The following is a 19,745-nucleotide window of genomic DNA, read 5'->3' as shown; positions in this document are numbered from 1 at the left end:
GCGGCGGAATACAGGAGTCAACGGGAGAGCGCTTGGGGGTCGATTTATCGCATCTAGTCTAGATGCGATAAATCGACCTCCGCTGGATCAATCGCTGCCCACCGACGCAGCGGGTAATAGAGACATAACCTAAGGCTACGTCTACACTACCGCAGGATCGACACTCCGGTGACCGATGCACTGGGAGTCAATTTAGCGGGTCTAGTGAAGAACAGGGTTCAAACAAGAACTAGGTAAGTTCATGGAGATTAGGTCCATCAATGGCTATTAGCCAGGATGGGCAGGGATGGTGTCCCTTGCCTCTGTGTGCCAGAAGCTGGGAATGGGCGACAGTGGATGGATCACTTGATGATTCCTGTTCTGTTCATTCCCTCTGGGGCACCTGGCACTGGCCACTATCGGAAGACAGGATACTGGGCTAGATGGACCATTGGTCTGACCCAGTGTGGTCATTCTGATGTTCTTATCAGAGACATTTAACCACATGGTAGTGCCAATCAACCAGACCATGAATCCTCTAAGCAATGCTATTGGAGATGGCAATCCATGGCAGGAAGTTCTGTGGGGAGATAAACTAGACAAACAATGCCACACCCACAACAATCTCCAGCCGCCCGCATAGCAAATTAGTGGGCACAGTACTAGGCAAAAATGGCAAGATAACCAATAATGAAGAGGCTTTTACCAAGTGTTGACTAAGATGGACGTGTTTGAACGGCATTCGAATTTCTCATCTTGTGGTGGGGGGGTATATAGAGCAAAGGGGAAGGTTTGGTGTTCCCCAAATCCATTACTTTGGACCTAATCCTGCTCCTATCTATGTTAATGGACTTTACTGGATCCTACACTTCCAACAGCACTACACATATGTAACTACCTAATACAGGCTATAATTACTTACTGAGACTCATACACATGAGAAATTACCTCAGGTGCCATAAGACAGCCATTGCCTCCCCGATCCACATACCAGCTGGTGAAAGGCAAACTCAAGCCAATATTTTCATCTGCCAAACAGCAACCAAAATCTGTGATCACCAGCCAGGGACAGCCAGCTGTAAACATCACAGGTTAACAAAGTCAGCACCCAATTGAGATGTGCAGTGTACAATACTTGGCCATATTAAATACCACACATCATATCAGAAAACTGACTGACTATTAATCTGCACAAGCAGTCTCATTCCTTACAGGAATCTATATTACTGCAGACCATTTCTGCATCTCCTCTCTTCAGTATTAAAAGTTAGAACACTGGGGACATTTGTAAAGTAAAAGGTTTGCTCATTTCTCTGTATAAAGAATCAGCTATCCATCCAGAGGTTTCTCAGACACCTCAGTGATTCTCCCAAATTCAGCAGTCTGGGACTCACGCTCCACACACACAGTACTTTCAGTTTCATAAGAATCATAGAATCTCAGGGTTGGAAGGGACCCCTGAAGGTCATCTAGTCCAACCCCCTGCTCGAAGCAGGACCAATTCCCAGTTAAATCATCCCAGCCAGGGCTTTGTCAAGCCTGACCTTAAAAACCTCTAAGGAAGGAGATTCTACCACCTCCCTAGGTAACGCATCAGCAGTTTCTGAGGTTGCATGGAGGAAAACACTCGTGTTCATTTAAACAGCTTCCATCGTAACTTGGACACCCAGCGAGTGAGGTACAGTACCAATGTACAGCAGAGATGGGCAGAACGGAAGCATATTCCTAGATATAAAATGCAGTGTAAGAATTAGAGCTGCTGCTGAGTGATAAGAGAAAACAGACTGATGTGCCAGGTCTGACTGAGTCCCACTCTGACTTCAGAGAAGATACACAAGGTTAAGAATTAATCAGGGATGGAAGGAATCTTTGGTACAGAGTCAGGGAGCTGGCAAATGTTTGAGCTAGTTAATGGTTACTCTGCTGATGCCGAGTCAAACATTGCAAAAGAGAATAATTGATTTCCAGAGACTGAAGTTTTAATCATTACCATCTGCATTCGGTATAGCTCAAACAAGGCTTCAAGAAAACGAAACCTATGTTAGTAGGACCTCTAAAAATCTTCTACGGCAGGATTTTTAATTACACAGATCTAGGCACTTGCTATTGTTCCCTGTTCGTCTGAATCTCGGTCACACTGAAACAGTGCTCAGGTAATTAAAATTTCAGTTAAAGAGAGTGACAGCAAACCAACAAAATGCTGTTCCCTCTGGTCTCAGCTAAAGATCCGAAGGTACAATATCACTAACCTATCTCTGCTGTGGGATTTTAGAAATTGCCTGGCAAGTTACCATGACAGAGACCATGGACATGAAGCTTTTGCGTCATAAATGTTGTAGTACAGGCTAGTGCATGCCCCTCTGCTCTCTGTTTAAGCAGTCATTCACTTAGTAATTTTTGCAACATATCTTGTTAACAGTGCTTTGTCCTTCCATAGCACCTTTCATCTGATGATCTCCAAGCATGTAACAGACACTGAACAAACACCACAACACCCCTGTGAGGCTGCGAATCATTATCTCCATTTTACTGATGGGGAAACTGAGGCACAGAGAGGCTAAGTGACTTTCCCAGCTGTCACAACAGCAGCATGTGGTAGAGCCAAGAACAGAACCTAGGAGTCTCAACTCCCCTAAACAAAGGCTGTAACATCTAGGCTCACTTCCTTCCCCATTAAACACCGTGGATGTGATTTTCAAAAGCATCTAAGGCCTGGTCTACACGGGGGGGATCGATCTAAGTTATGCAACTTCAGCTACGTGAATAACCTAGCTGAAGTTGACATACTTAGACCTACTCACTGTGGTGGACTCACTGCAGTGAGTCGACTGCTGCCGCTCCCCCGTCGACTCCACCTGCGCCTCTTGCGGCGGCGGAATACAGGAGTCAACGGGAGAGCGCTTGGGGGTCGATTTATCGCATCTAGTCTAGATGCGATAAATCGACCTCCGCTGGATCAATCGCTGCCCACCGACGCAGCGGGTAATAGAGACATAACCTAAAGCTACGTCTACACTACCGCAGGATCGACACTCCGGTGACCGATGCACTGGGAGTCAATTTAGCGGGTCTAGTGAAGAACAGGGTTCAAACAAGAACTAGGTAAGTTCATGGAGATTAGGTCCATCAATGGCTATTAGCCAGGATGGGCAGGGATGGTGTCCCTTGCCTCTGTGTGCCAGAAGCTGGGAATGGGCGACAGTGGATGGATCACTTGATGATTCCTGTTCTGTTCATTCCCTCTGGGGCACCTGGCACTGGCCACTATCGGAAGACAGGATACTGGGCTAGATGGACCATTGGTCTGACCCAGTGTGGTCATTCTGATGTTCTTATCAGAGACATTTAACCACATGGTAGTGCCAATCAACCAGACCATGAATCCTCTAAGCAATGCTATTGGAGATGGCAATCCATGGCAGGAAGTTCTGTGGGGAGATAAACTAGACAAACAATGCCACACCCACAACAATCTCCAGCCGCCAGCATAGCAAATTAGTGGGCACAGTACTAGGCAAAAATGGCAAGATAACCAATAATGAAGAGGCTTTTACCAAGTGTTGACTAAGATGGACGTGTTTGAACGGCATTCGAATTTCTCATCTTGTGGTGGGGGGGTATATAGAGCAAAGGGGAAGGTTTGGTGTTCCCCAAATCCATTACTTTGGACCTAATCCTGCTCCTATCTATGTTAATGGACTTTACTGGATCCTACACTTCCAACAGCACTACACATATGTAACTACCTAATACAGGCTATAATTACTTACTGAGACTCATACACATGAGAAATTACCTCAGGTGCCATAAGACAGCCATTGCCTCCCCGATCCACATACCAGCTGGTGAAAGGCAAACTCAAGCCAATATTTTCATCTGCCAAACAGCAACCAAAATCTGTGATCACCAGCCAGGGACAGCCAGCTGTAAACATCACAGGTTAACAAAGTCAGCACCCAATTGAGATGTGCAGTGTACAATACTTGGCCATATTAGATACCACACATCATATCAGAAAACTGACTGACTATTAATCTGCACAAGCAGTCTCATTCCTTACAGGAATCTATATTACTGCAGACCATTTCTGCATCTCCTCTCTTCAGTATTAAAAGTTAGAACACTGGGGACATTTGTAAAGTAAAAGGTTTGCTCATTTCTCTGTATAAAGAATCAGCTATCCATCCAGAGGTTTCTCAGACACCTCAGTGATTCTCCCAAATTCAGCAGTCTGGGACTCACGCTCCACACACACAGTACTTTCAGTTTCATAAGAATCATAGAATCTCAGGGTTGGAAGGGACCCCTGAAGGTCATCTAGTCCAACCCCCTGCTCGAAGCAGGACCAATTCCCAGTTAAATCATCCCAGCCAGGGCTTTGTCAAGCCTGACCTTAAAAACCTCTAAGGAAGGAGATTCTACCACCTCCCTAGGTAACGCATCAGCAGTTTCTGAGGTTGCATGGAGGAAAACACTCGTGTTCATTTAAACAGCTTCCATCGTAACTTGGACACCCAGCGAGTGAGGTACAGTACCAATGTACAGCAGAGATGGGCAGAACGGAAGCATATTCCTAGATATAAAATGCAGTGTAAGAATTAGAGCTGCTGCTGAGTGATAAGAGAAAACAGACTGATGTGCCAGGTCTGACTGAGTCCCACTCTGACTTCAGAGAAGATACACAAGGTATCACCGACGCAGCAGGTAATAGAGACATAACCTAAGGCTACGTCTACACTACCGCAGGATCGACACTCCGGTGACCAATGCACTGGGAGTCAATTTAGCGGGTCTAGTGAAGACCTGCTAAATCAACAGCAGAGCGCTCTCCGGTCAACCCTGGTTCTCCACCAGGAAGGAGAGGAGTAAGGTAAGTCGATGGGAGAGTGTCTCCTGTCGACCCAGTGCAGTATAGACTCCACAGTAAGTCGACCTAAGCTACGTCGACTCCAGCTACGTTATTCACATAGCTAGAGTTGTGTAACTTAGGTTGACTTACCACGATAGTGTAGACATAACCTAAGTGACTTATATCAGGGGATAGCTATGTTAGTCTGTATCCAAAAAACAACAAAGAGTCCAGTGGCACCTTAAAGACTAACAGATTTGAGCATAAGCTTTCATGGGTAAAAACCCCACTTCTTCAGATGCATGGAGTGAAAATTACATATGCAGACATAAATATACTGACAAAGTGTGTTTATCAACGATCTGCAACCTATCCTGGAAAACGATCCCTCACTCTCTCAGACCTTGGGAGGCAGGCCAGTTGTCGATTACAGACAGCCCCCCAACCTGAAGCAAATACTCACCAGCAACTACACACCACACCACAGAAACACTAATCCAGAAACCAATCCCTGTAGCAAACCTCGTTGCCTACTCTGTCCCCATATCTACTCTGGCGACACCATCAGAGGACCCAACCACATCAGCCACACCATCAGAGGCTCATTCACCTGCACGTCTACTAATGTTATATATGCCATCATGTGCCAGCAATCCCCCTCTGCCATGTAAATTGGCCAAACCGGACAGTCCCTACATAAAAGAATAATGGACACAAATCGGACATCAGGAATGGTAACATACAAAAGTCAGTGGGAGAACACTTCAATCTTCCTGGACATTCTATAACAGTTTTGAAAGTAGCTATACTTGAAAAAAAAAACTTCAGAAACAGACTTCAAAGAGAAACAGCGGAACTAAAATTCATTTGCAAATTTAACACCATTAATTTGGGCTTGAATAGCGACTGGGAGTGGCTGGCTCATTATAAAAGCAGCCTTGCCTGTCCTGGAATTGACACCTCCTCATCTATTGTTGGGAGTGGACTATATCCACCCTGATCGAATTGGCCCTGTCAACACTAGTTCTCCACTTGTGAGGTAACTCCCTTCTCTTCATGTGTCAGTTTATTTATGTTTGCATCTGTAATTTTCACTCCATACATCTGAAGAAGTGGGGTTTTTATCCATGAAAGATTATGTTCAAATAAATCTGTTAGTCTTTAAGGTGCCACCGGACTCCTTGTTGTTTAAGTGACTTAGTAGCCCAAGTCCCAATACAAGTCAAATTACTTTTGTAAACTCTCTATTCATCTCCATCTGGACTCAGCAAGCTACATACCAGAATCAAATTCAACTAGGATATTGTCAGATTTTAAATCTCTGTGTGCTATTCCATGACGAACAAGATGATCCACGCCTTCCAGTAACTGTAAGATCATCAAGGTGCTGAGGTGGGCATCTGAATTCCTCTTGCTCAAGTACTGGCGCAGGGTGCATGGATAACTAGACAGATTGAGAAAGACAATCATAGAATCATAGACTATCAGGGTTGGAAGGGACATCAGGAGGTCATCTAGTCCAACCCCCTGCTCAAAAGCAGGACCAATCCCCAATGTTTGCCCCAGATCCCTAAATGGCCCCCTCAAGGATTGAACTCACAACCCTGGGTTTAGCAGGCCAAAGCTCAAACCACTTAGCTTCCCCCCCCCCAATATTTAATTCAGTATTCTACCACTATAAAGCAAATATTCAGTTCAACATTAGTGGCATCTGCTTAGAGATACTTCATTGTTACATTTACTAACATCTCTCTAACCATCCCAAATTCCTTAATCAACCCCAATCCCCCCTCATCCCCAGTACACAAAAACATCTGCTAATGTTTTGGCACATGGCATGCTATCTCAAATCTGGGACCTCCATCAGGGCTTCCATACTTCTAGAACTGGAAATAAAAGCATCCTCTCTAAAAGTAGGAGGCTCACAGGGTGTTGTACAATGAGATTTCTTAGGTATTTTATTTACAAAGGGTTCTTCTGTGTCCTCCTTTGTATTCTGAAGGAAAGAGAGGGAAGTGTGTTATTACAGAATAGACAGTCTTGGTGGGAAGGGACATGATTCAGAGAAGGAAGAGTTTTTCTGGAGCCAGGTTGGTCAAAATAGCAAAAAGTGGGGGAAATGGAGATATCCCCCTACAATGTGTTTTATAAAAAAATGGAGAGATAATTTGGAACCCAATGCTTGTGTCTCAACTGAAAAGCAACAGCTGATCAGAAAGTAAGAGAAAACCCAGAGTTACTGGGTCCTGATGAGTCACTTTTGCTTTAATTTTGCCTTCGTGTACAGCTGAGAAGGTAGGGTTAGAGAACCAGAATATCTGAAAATTGGGAAAGTGTTTGAAGTTTCTAAAATGAGTTAATTAAATTAATTATTTAAAAGAGTAACTAGCCTTCATTGTTTGACAAGATTTAAAGCCTCAGGAACTGGGGAAAGATCACAGGATATTTCTTAAAGTGTTCTTTGATCCATGGCAATGAACCAGACCAAGACTTCACAAGGCCTTGTGTTGCCTATCCGGCAGCTGCAGAATACAGAGCCTCGCAGCACAGCCACACTAGAAATCTGAGTACCTTGCAAAGCTCATCTCTACCTACTTCTTCATCACTAAGAAGAGCGTGCGGCTGTGACCGATCCCACTGGGGTTCAGACTTAATGGGAGAACATCTGGATAGTCCACATATGCTCCAGGTAGCAGAGGAACTGAGGATGTAAAAGCTCGGATCACCTGGATTATATTCGGATGAGGTTCCAACCTCTTCTTCCCAAAAACAGGTCTCCTGTTTCAACATAATTTGTGAATCACATCAGACAAAGAAATTAAAACCCAACAGCTACAGTAGGATGGTGAATTACGGACACTTTCATTTTTGTTATTCTTACTAAAATCTTATTTTTCATTAATACAGCACTTTTCCTCCTAAAGGATCCCAAAGCAGTTTATAAACTCACTCATTCTAAAACAAACAATGTTGGCAAGTTAAAATTAAGGTTATAAAGTGCAGTTCAAAACAAGATGTACCTTAAAAGTGTCTATAAAAAATACTCAACCACTCTCAAACATGAAACGCTCTGGATACCACAAGTTTACAAACAATTCTAACAATTGTTCAACAGATAATTTTCCTAACCAAGCCCCCAGTCCTACAAACTAATCCATACAGGCAGGTTCCTGCACTCACATGAAATCCCACTGACTTCAATAGGGATCCACAAAGTAGACTCATTGCCTATATTGAGTCCCATTGAGCTACACAGCGCTCCATACAGACACCAGCATATGCCTGCATGACTCAGACTTCTTGCAAATCCCCACTCCTATTGTTATTAGCGGACAATCTCCAGCAGATCAAGGGTAGTCAATGGACTCTGGCTTTATAGATCTGACCCACTGACCATAATTAAAACTACAATTTGGCTCTTTCCACCAAATGTGTTAGATCCCCTTGCTCTAATAACCCAAAACAACCAACCTCTATTTTCTGCAAGGTGCAGTTTAATGTTACACCATAAGAGGGCATTCAAAACATTTGTTTTATCGGCTATTAAAAAAAAGAATTGCATTGAGAAAACAGAATTTTCCACAAATTTGATTGCTGAACATGAGCCAACAGTTGCCTACATTAGAAAATAAGCCCCACTGAGAATCATTAAAAGCAAAATGTAACCCTTTATTTTAATCCAAAATAACCCCTTAAGCCTCCAAAATAACCCTTTAAGTGCTAGTGTTCTAAATTATTAACAGAGGAGTAGAGTTAGTGAAAGAGACCTGACTCTCAATAAGATTAAGGAGAAAACTAGGACTGGCTTTGAAAAAAAATGAATTTATTACTAGAAGCAGATCAAGATCAAGGGGATACCAAACCAGGAAATCTATGCTTTGATGTACACAGTAAGTGCCCATTAAAATGAATGAGAGTTACACACATGTATCTAGAGCAAAACAGACCTCTCTTTTCTCTCATCCCCTGAATGCAAAATACCTGTCTGGTTTGTCTGTTACACTCCTAGGCTAGCTATATACCTAGCAGTGTTTATTATCTATTTGTACTGGCAGCAGAGGTGTATTTGAAATTTAAAACCGATGATCTGGATTCTGGATTACATTGTTTAAACTGGAAAAAAAAAGGAGCTTTTTTAAAAGGACACCGATTTAAAAAAAAACAAAACAACACTTTCCTGTGTTCACCTCTTAGATGACAAAATGTGAAAGAATTTTAAAATTCTAATTTACTTTCCTGTATTTATTTACTTTTCTCTTCGCTCAGTATGTGAAAACAGAGTAAGCCATTTTCACTTTTGTTTCTGGTCGGTTTTGAGTAAACTCCATTGACATGTTGTTGTTGTTATTAATTACTTGTACTACCACAGCACCTAGGAGCCCCAATCACAGGCCAGAACCGATTATGCTAGGTGCTGTACAAAGAACAAACAGTTATGGTGCTATTCTCTCCTCCAAATCCCTATGAACTAATTCTCCAAAACTGTGTTTAGGGTTCCCAGTACTTCCGGAGGTGCCATCATTTAGTTGAAATGTACAACAGAGGTCCTGACCACTTGTGGTCACTAATAATTCCATGGCCCTTTTTCTTTTTTTGGCAAGTGTAGAAGAGTCAGCCCCAGTATTCTGGCCAAGGTCCAGACTGCGTGATTAAATCCCCTACGTAGCATCAAGTGGATGCAGTTTTTCTCTTAACTTCCTCTATTTAGATACTCTGTGGTATGCCTGTGTACTCTAAACCACTGCTGAATTTCAGAGGTCTGATGAAGTGATTTCCACACATATTGTACAAATATACAAGTACAATGAGTAAAATGCGTAAGCCACATTGGGATTTGGATGAAAGGTACCTCAGATCCTGAATGTATCAGTACTGTTCCATCTTCTGGGGGGATTTTAATGATGGCAATAGCTATTGCAGGGAAACACAGCCCCCTGAATTCAGGTCTTGATAGACATGTGAAAGGGGGAGTTGATTTTCCAATTTTTTGTATCTGAAATTTATGGGCTTCACAGATTCTTATAATAAACTTGTGTTCTTAAAACATGCTAATAAAGGCTCTCTGATCACCTTTAAGGACCAAAAAAAGCATCTACTAATAAAACATACCTGTGGCAAGCAACAGCTCCGTATTCCCCAGACAAGGCAGAACCACTCGCTGGAACGAGCTCCTGTCTCATGGTGCTGAGGATAGCTTCACTTGAAGAACCAGCCTACAACAGCAGTTACATAGAACGTTGTATTCAAACCTGAGCTTTAAAATCATCCAATCTAAATACCAACACTGGAAACAGATAACTCTGAAGCTGAAGCTCAGTAAATGCAGGCTAGAAATAAGGGGTAATTTTTAACAGTGTAGGTGTAGTGGGTTCCTCATCATTTGAAATTTTCAGAATAAAACTAGATGTCTTTCTAAAAAATATTTCCAAGCTAAGCTACAAGATACAGGTTTGATTCAGGAATTACTGAGTGAAATTCTATGGCCTTTGTTATGCTGGTGGTCAGAATAGATGATCATAATGGTCCATTCTGGGTTTAAAAAAGAAAATCTATGAATCCCAACAGATTTAAGGGATCACTAGTTTGGAAGACTCCTCATGCATAGGCGGCGACTCTGGAGCACCCATGGGAAAAAAATGGTGGATGTTTAGTACCCACTGGCAGCCCCCCATCAATGCCTCTCTTCCTCCCCAGAGCCTCCTGCCTGCTGGTGGGCCCCGCTGATCAGCACCTCCCCCTCCCTTCCTGTGCCTACTGCCTGCCACAGATCAGCTGTTTTGCAGCAGGCGCTGGAGGGAGGGGGCAGGAGCAAGGGCACAGTGCGTTCGGCGGAAGGGGCGGAACTGGGCGGGGAAGAGGCAGGGTGGGGGAGGAGCGGGGGTGGGAAGAAGCATGGCCGGTGTGGGGCATTGGGGGAAGGGGTGGAGTGGGGGAGGGGCCTGGGCAGAGCCAGGGGGAGCACCCCAGCAGATTAGAAACTCGGTGCCTATGTCCTCATGTTCAGACTGGGATGGGTACAGTGAATTTTCCACAGAGAAAAGAATGATAGCTCTCTGAATCTCTGGGATAGTTACTTCGGGATATGGCTGATCACAGAATCATTTGGGCTGGAAGAAACTTATGAAAAGAGATCTGGTCCACCCACCTAATTGTGCGGGGCCTCCAGTGGGTAATTTAGCTATCCAGCTTCCACGAAGCATTACTGGTTTCATACCTAAAATGTCCCCAGCAAATGGACATCTAAGTTTTATCCTTGAGTATCTCTAAAAGCAAGTGATTCCTCAAACTTCTTTAGCAGTATTTTTCCATTTCCTGCTAGTTCTTAACATTTCTCCAAGTTTCTCTTAATATTAAACAAAATAATTTTTCCCAGAAAATACTGTCAATATTGTCAAGACACAATAGACAAACCAGCAGTGACACACAAATGTCATGCTGATGCTGACTCCCATAGGAAGATTTTTGATGAGCATTAATTACCTCCCCGAGTGACTGTTCATTAACAATCTGTGTTTCCATTGCTATATATCAACAACTTTGTTCCAATGTACTAATTGTGCACAAAATAATTAGAGCTTTCAACACATCTGTGGTAAATATTTCACTCAGACTTCGCAAGTGTCAAACAGGAAGACTAAAGACTAACTCCTTACCGAAATGTTCCACATCATTTTGATAGCTAATGGGAAAGCAGCTCTTTGCTGGTTTGTTTGTATAGGTTTCGTTTCTGCAGGGTGGATAACTGAGCCATGATCCCACTGTGCATCTGGACTCTTCCCTTCTAAAGGCTTGCTGTCTTCACTTCTTTGGTAGTTAGAAGACAAAGGAATAGCTGCTTCATACACTGCAGCACTGCACCCTTTCCCAATGGGTTGCCCAATAAGGTACTCTTCCAGTTTGAAGCCCTGCCAGCGGAAAGTGCTCAGTGGATCTTTCAGTGGCTTGTTCTTTCTGATAAATATGGTCTGAAAGGAAGTTGAAAAATCACTCAATTATTCCACACTTTAAAAAATAGAGAACTACTTTGCTATGTTAAATTATATTATTGTATGTGCTCCAGGGTGTGCATACAAGTATATATGCCACATGGCCAGCACAGTTGTCATTTCAAAGCTTTATATCTTCTATTATGTTAAACTACAATCCAGCTGGGCACTTACAAAACACATGGTGGATCCAATTTACAAACTCACGACATCCAAATCCTGCATATGCATGCTTCAGATTGGAATATAGGCATATAAAGCATATAATACTTTGTGTTTCTGTAGCACCCTTTATCTGAAGACCTCAAAGCACTGTATAAATATTAAGCCTCACAGCAATATAAGGTAAGTAAAATATTATCCATACCCTACAAGTGAAGGGACAATAGCCAGGTTCACACTAGAAACTTTTGCTGGCAGAGCAATGTCAGTTAGGGATGTGATATTTTTTGCAAATTTCTCTGTCCGCAAAAGCCCCACTGTAGACACAGCTATACCAGCATAAAAACTGCTTTTGCCAGCATCACTCATATTGCTTGCCGAACTGATAAGCTGTGCTGAGAAAAGCTCTTTGCAGGTACAGGCTGTGTCTACACTGTGAAGGTTTTGAGGGTATAGTTATCCAACAAGTTTTTATTTAAGGTGTTTTTCAACCAATACTACAGACAAATACATGTGTTTGCTCAGAAGAGGAAAAAGAAAAACATTTATTCATCTTCAGCAGTGGTTCCCAAACTTTTTCCGCTGCTTGTGCAGGGAAAGCCCCGGCGGGCCGGGCCGGGCCGGTTTACCTGCCGCATCCGCAGGTTCGGCCGATCACAGCTCCCAGTGGCTGCGGTTCGTTGCTCCAGGCCAATGGGAGCTGCTGGAAGCAGTGCGCGTCCACAGGTTCGGCCGATCGCGGTTCTCAGTGGCCCCGGTTCGCTGTTCCAGGCAGCGCAGGCCGAGGGATGTACTGGCCGCCGCTTCCAGCAGCTCCCATTGGCCTGGAGTAGCGAACTGCGGCCACTGGGAGCCGCGATTGGCTGAACCTGCAGACGCGGCAGGTAAACAAATCGGCCCGGCCCACCAGGGGCTTTCCCCGCACAAGCGGCGGAACAACTTTGGGAACCACTGATCTACAACATAAGCAAATAAAGTCTGCGGAGAAAGATCTGGCCAGCTTCTGTAACAGGGATTTTTACTGTGCTTCCCTCCCTCTCTGAATGAATAAAATGTTTAAAAATAAAACCTAGTTAAGAACAATGGCAAATAGAATGCCAATGCCCTAAAGCTTTCATGGCAGCTGAAAATGATAGTTGGTTAGAGGAGAGAGAATCAATGAGGGGAAAATGTTTGGGGGTTGATGGAAAGAGACACAAAAAGGGGAAAAGGACTTCAGGATCAGAAATTAAGAATTAAGACATTGAAGAAACAAGTTGTGATGAAGTGGGAATTTTCTGTAATGTTTTTATGATGCTGAGGCATGCCTCAGTGTCCCTCTGAGTGAGGCATTGGTAGTCGGTGGGTGCAAAAGGGTTAACAAAGCTCCAGGAACAGCACAAGAGACAGAAGGTATGAGTGTGCCAGTTTGCTGTCTGGGAGGAATGAATACAGTCCTTAAAGAACTGACTCAAACTGATCCAAATCAACAGAGGGCCCACAAAACAAAGAGATGCCCCAACCACTGAACAATCAACACTTAACAGGAGGAAACCCTGCCAGGCAGGAACTGAGCTGGAGAATAAGGTGTCAGCTGACTGGAAAAACAGGAGCCTAGACTGGGGAGACAAAAGGGGAACAGAGGGAGAGAGCCAGGGGACTCCATCCTAGCTTGGCTGGCTCATCATGGCACTGGTTTGACCAGAGTGAACTATATGGTTTAACTTCATTTCTCTGGGCTAACCTAAGGACTTCCAGATTCTGTAGCCAGATGACCAATAAATGGTTACTTGGCATTGGAAAGGCTTCCTGTGTCTCTGTAAATACTCCCTGAGAGCACTGGGCCCTAAAGTGGCACAGTACAGGCCTCCCACAAGTCTGGTTGGGTGGATTCCCTGCAGGGAGCCAGAGAGAAAGGCAGGAAACACTGGTGCCGAAGGCCTAGTCAGGAAGACCATGGGCCTGCCCCTATGGAACTGTGTGGGTCCTTGGGGCCCACTACACTAACGGGGTCGCTCCCAGGAGACGGAGGCATAGACCAGACCCAATGACTTTGTGACAGGAGTACACCTCAGAAAGGAAAGGAAACTAAAATGCCAATCCTGCAATGAGACCTGCATGAGTACAGGAGTCAATATGCATGGATGTGACTACAATATCAGGGCCCAAGGCCTGGTTTACATTAGGGCTGTCGATTAATCACAGTTAACTCATATGATTAACTCAAAAAAATTAATCACGATTAAAAAAATTAACCACGATTAATCGAACTCTTAATAGAATACAAATTGAAATTTATTAAATATTTTGATGCTTTTCTACATTTTCAGATATATCTATTTCAGTTACAACACAGAATAAAAAAAGTGTACAATGCTCACTTTATATTAGTTTTTATTACAAATATTTGAATTGTAAAAATGATGTAAAAATAGTATTTCAATTCACCTCACACAAGTACTGAAGCGCAATCTCTTTATCATGAAAGAGCAACTTACAAATGTATTTTTTTGTTACGTAACTGCACTCAAAAACAATGTAAAATTTTAAAGCCTACAAGTCCACTCAGTCCTACTTTTTGTTCAGCCAATTGCTCAGACAAACAAGGTTGTTAACATTTGCAGAAGATAATACTGCCTGCTTCTTGTTTACAATGTCACCTGAAAGTGAGAACAGGCATTTGCATGGCACTTTTGTAGCTGGTGTCACAAAATATTTATGTGCCAGATGCGCTAAAGATTCATATGCCTCTTCATGCTTTGGCTATCATTCTAGAAGACATGCTTCCATGCTGTTGATGCACATTAAAAAAAAAAAGCATTAATAAAATTTGTGACTGAACTCCTTGGGGGAGAATTGTATGTCTCCTGCTCTGTTTTATGGACATTCTACCATATTTTGCATATTATAGCCATCTTGGATGATGACTCAGCACATGTTGTTCATTTTAAGAACACTTTCACTGCAAATTTGACAAAATGCAAAGAAGACTGATACCATTGTGAAGTTTCTAAAGATAGCTACAACACTCAACCCACGGTTTAAGAATCTGAAATGCCTTCCCAAACCTGAGAGGGATGAGGTGTGGAACATGTTTTCAGAAGTCTTAAAAGAGCAACATTCTGATGCAGAAACTACAGAACTCAAACCACCAAAAAAGAAAATCAACCTTCTGCTGGTGGCATCTGACTAAGATGATGAAAATGAACATCTGTTGGTCCACACTGCTTTGGATCATTATTGAGCAGAACCCATCATCGGCGTGAACGCATGTCCTCTGGAATGGTGGTTGAAGCATCAAGGGACATGTGAATCTTTCGCGTATCTGGCATGTAAATACCTTGCGATGCCAGCTACAACAGTGCCGTGCAAACGCCTGTTCTCACTTTCAGGTGACATTGTAAACAAGAAGCAGGCAGCATTATCTTCTGCAAAAGTAAACAAATTTGTTTGTCTGAGCAATTGGCTGAACAAGCAGTAGGACTGAGTGGACTTGTAAGCTGTAAAGTTTTACATTGTTTTATTTTGAATGCAGGTTTTTTTGTACATAATTCTACATTTGTAAGTTCAACTTGCATGATAAAGAAATTACACTACAGTACTTCTATTAGGTGAATTGAAAAATACTATTTCTTTTGTTTTTTACAGTGCAAATATTTTTAATAAAAATAAATATAAAGTGAGCACTGTACAGTTTGTATTCTGTGTTGTAATTGAAATAAGTATATTTGAAAATGTAGAAAACATCAAAACTATTTAAATAAGTGGTATTCTATTATTGTTTAATCTCACGATTGTGATTAATATTTTTAATTGCTTGACAGCCCTAGTTTACATATAAAGTCTCAACAATTTCACTAAAGCTCTGAAGTTAAACCAATTTAATTAAAGCCACTTTGTGTGTAGACACTCTCATATTAATTTAACTTACACAAAATAAAATAGGAGGAAAGGTACAGTATTTAAGAAGTCGGGGGAGAACAATTTTACAAAACAATGGATGAGGATGGGGTGGGGGCAGCAGGAGAGGAAAAGGAAAAAGCCTCCTGAAAGAGAGAAAAGGCGGTTTTATAGAAGTGTATTTAGAGCTGGTGAAAGGTGCTGGTCTGACAGCCCTCAAGACTGTCAGTCTCCACTTCTCTAGCATGGGCAGCGGCACCAGCGTGCCCAAGCCCTAGCATATAGGGACCCTGACCCGTTCTGGGAGGGTGGGGGGTGGAATCTCAGTGCTAAGTCAGTCCTTAGCCCTGCTGCTTGGACCCCCACCCGCTTACTATGCTTCTGTGCAAATGGGGCTAGTCCCCCAAAACCCGACACCTTCCTCCTCTGCCACTGGTACCTCGCCAACCCAGACAGGATCCCGTGTCTCCCTGGACTGGAGATGCCCAAAGGACGAAATGGGATTTCCTTTTCTGGGACCCACCCTCCCCAGGGCTCAGTGTGGGGGGCATCAGGCTCCTCCACTCGCCAGGACAGTGTCTGCGACCTAACCGTCCCCTGGTCGCCCCCCCCCCTGCACCTCACAACGGGTCTCCCCCAGACAGTGACAGGCAGCTCCCTAGGACCCTGTCACCCCACACCTTGCCAGGCTGTGACCTGGGTCCCCCTCCAGGACCCCAGGGATGGGGGGGCAGCCCTGGGGGTGGCTACTTCCCCCAAAGGGCGGGGGGCCTTGATGGGGTCGTCCCCTCCCCCAAAAGGAGGGGGCATTAGTGGGATCACCCCCTCCCCCAACACTCCCTCTGTGGCGTGGGGGGACAGTCCTGGGGCCGGCTACTTCCCCCAAAGGGGGAGGCGTTAGTGGGGTCGACCCCTCCCCCAAAAGGGGGGGCAGTTTGGGGTCGGCCCGTCCCCCAACACTCCCTCAGGGAGCGGGGCGGGCAGCCTGGGGTCGCTCCCCAGAGGACGCAGCCCCCGGGGTCGGGGCCCAGCAGGACGCAGCCCGGGTCCCCCGTTCGCGGGCCGGGCCGGTCTCAGCCCCGCTCCCGCCCAGGGCCGGGGCCGCACCTGGATGTGGCGGCAGGCGGAGGCGGCCTGTCTCTGCTCCTCCAGCCCCTGCTCCAGCAGCCCCAGCCCGAAGGCCAGGCTCAGCCCCCGGGCCCCCCGCGGGCCCCGCAGCAGCAGCTGCCGCCGGAGCCGCCCCGCCAGCCCGGACACGGACTCGCGGAGGAAGCGGTAGCGGGCGGGCGGCGGCGGTGGCAGCAGCCCCCGGGCCGCCGGGGCGGGCGGCAGCCGGGGCGGCCCCCAGCGCAGGAGGAGCCCGCGGCCCAGCTGCAGCCCGCGGCCCAGAGCCTGTCGCAGCGCCATGGCCTCGCTCGGCAGCGCCCGCCTCGGCCCAGGCCAGGCCCGGCCCCTGGTTACCCGGGGACCCGCCCGCTGTGACGCGCCCGGCCCGGCCCGGCCCCTGGTTACCCGGGGACCCGCCCGCTGTGACGCGCCCGGCCCGGCCCCTGGTTACCCGGGGACCCGCCCGCTGTGACGCGCCCGGCCTGGGGTATGTGTGTGTGTGTGTGTGTCAGTCACGGCAGACGTGGAGTGTGTTGGGGGGTGGGGTCACTACGGGTAGGACCAGGCATAGGGTGCTGGTGTGTGTGTCACACTGGGTACGGATTGTGTGTGTTGGGCGTGGTGTGTGTGTGTGTCACTGCGTACGGGTTGTGTGTGTGGGGTGTGTGTGTGTCACTCTGGGTACGGGTTGTGTATGCTGGGCGTGGGGTGTGTGTGTGTTGCTCTGCGTACGGGTTGTGTGTGTGGGGTGTGTGTGTGTCACTCTGGGTACGGGTTGTGTATGCTGGGCGTGGGGTGTGTGTGTGTGTCATTCTGGGTACGGGTTGTGTATGCTGGACGTGGTGTGTGTGTCGCTCTGAGTACGGGTTGTGTGCTGCGCCTGGTATGTGTGTCGCTCTGAGTACCGGCTGGGTGCCGGGCATAGAGTGTGTGTGTTACTCTGAGTGTGGGTTGTGTGTGTCAGCCCTTTTGCTATGTGTCAGTCTGGGCTTTGGGTGTGTGCTCTGCATCAGGGTGGATAAAAATCAATGATTTTTTTTATTTAAATCAGATTTTTTTGATAAAATGCTTTTTGAGGAAAAAACCTATCTAAAGATAGTTTTAACTAAGCTACATTATAGCTCAAAGATATCTCATCATAGAATAGGGATTATAAATTCTAATTCTATAGTATGAGACAATATATTCATGTAATGTTTAAGAAAAGTTTTATAAATGAGTTCTAATAGTACATGGATTAGGGACCCAAATTTATGGGGTTCCACAGTTCTTCTGTATAGATTATTTAGGTTAATCTTTCTATGGGACTCAGTGCTCAGTTTAGAAGATACCATCAGAGATGCTTAGTTTTGCAGTTCTCAAACTGTGGATTTGTGTCTCGAAAGGTAACATGCTTGTTCACAGCAAAAATGTTTTAAAATAAATAATATATAGATGTGAGAAATAACAGACCTCAACCCTATTGTCCCTCTGCAAATTTGTGTACACAGAATCAATCCCTTACCTCTCTCTAAAAGTGCAAAGTTTCAAAAAGTTCAATGAATAGAAGATTGTTGGGGACGGAATAGATCTGGACAAGGAGAAGTCTGGAGATAAATGTGAGAAGTGAGGGACATATGCTTGTTTTGTTAAAATATTATATGTTTGCTGTTGAAGAAAAAAATCCAGAATACTTAATGTTGTTGTTTTAGTTAAATAAAACAGTTTAAATGTCTGTCTGGTGATGTTCTCTTCCTAATACAGCATGGCAAGAAAATCTCTCAAATATTAATGATTAACCTGTTGAATTGGAGATAGTTCATCTCCCAATGACTTTATAAATATCTGCTTCAGTTACCTTTGGTAAATGAAATAACCAAACAATCATTCATTTTCTGATATAGCTGTAAAACTAATTTGAAAAGTTTTCAAAATAAATCACTGTTTAAAAATGTATAGAGTGTACCTTCTAAAAATGAAACCTACATCTATCTCTGAGTTGTGAAGAATATGTATTAAGGTTATAACAACCAACAAGAATGCACTTTTAGGTAGAAAACCAGGATTAAATCAAGTCTTCCTGACTAGTGATTTAAATCAATTTGATTTAAATCAAATCCACTCTGCTCTGCATGCTGTGTGTGTTACTGTGAGTACAGGTTGTGTACTGTGTTACTCTGGGTAAAGGTTGTGTATGCTACAGGCAGCTGTGTGTTGCTCTGGGTATGTATTGTGTACTGGGCATGGTGTGTGTTGGCCTGGGTATTGAATGTGTACTCTGCATGCTCTGTGTTGTGCTTTTTGTGGATTGCAGACTCAGCTGGTGTGTGTTGCCCTGCGTATGGACTGTGTATGCTTCATGCTGCCATGTGTTACTCTGCATATTCTGTATTGCCCTGGGTATGGATCTCTTCATGAAGTATGGTGCCCTGGGTATAGATTGTGTACTCTGTATGCTGTCGTTGCACCAGGGATCACTGCTGTATACTCTCTTGTTGTGTAAAAAGAACAGGAGGACTTGTAGCACCTTAGAGACTAACCAATTTATTTGAGCATGAAGCTTTCGTGAGCTACAGCTCACTTCATCGGATGCAGTGTTACACTGAGGGTAATACTGAATGTGTACTCTGTTATGTGTTACTCAGTGTTGTGTGTTACCTGAGGTATGACTGCATATATAGCTTAAATGCTGTGTCGTTCTGTTTTACCACTAAACTTCTAGGAACTAAAACCACATATGAACCACACAAACCACAGTAAAACCACACACTTTTGTGTGGCTCTGTTCTGTAATAAAACATCAG

General features: G+C 44.6%; 1 protein-coding gene across 1 annotated transcript in view; it reads right to left on the bottom strand.

Annotated features, from left to right (window-relative positions):
* PINK1 (PTEN induced kinase 1) overlaps positions 1-17,338 on the bottom strand; it is a 40,333-nt gene extending 22,995 nt beyond the window's left edge. The window contains exons 1-6 of the mRNA XM_073316896.1: positions 16,963-17,338; positions 11,482-11,793; positions 9,938-10,041; positions 7,424-7,606; positions 6,109-6,272; positions 3,776-3,903 (exon numbers count right to left, since the gene is read on the bottom strand). Of these exons, the coding sequence (XP_073172997.1) occupies positions 3,776-3,903; positions 6,109-6,272; positions 7,424-7,606; positions 9,938-10,041; positions 11,482-11,793; positions 16,963-17,262 (1,191 nt within the window). The 5' untranslated portion in view covers positions 17,263-17,338. The remainder of the gene's footprint in view (positions 1-3,775; positions 3,904-6,108; positions 6,273-7,423; positions 7,607-9,937; positions 10,042-11,481; positions 11,794-16,962) is intronic.
* Positions 17,339-19,745: the final 2,407 nt, after the last annotated feature.

Source organism: Lepidochelys kempii, chromosome 18 (assembly GCF_965140265.1).
Source record: "Lepidochelys kempii isolate rLepKem1 chromosome 18, rLepKem1.hap2, whole genome shotgun sequence".
NCBI lineage: Eukaryota > Metazoa > Chordata > Testudines > Cheloniidae > Lepidochelys > Lepidochelys kempii.
Note: the sequence above shows the minus strand (reverse complement) of the source record. Positions and strands in the feature narration are given on the sequence as shown.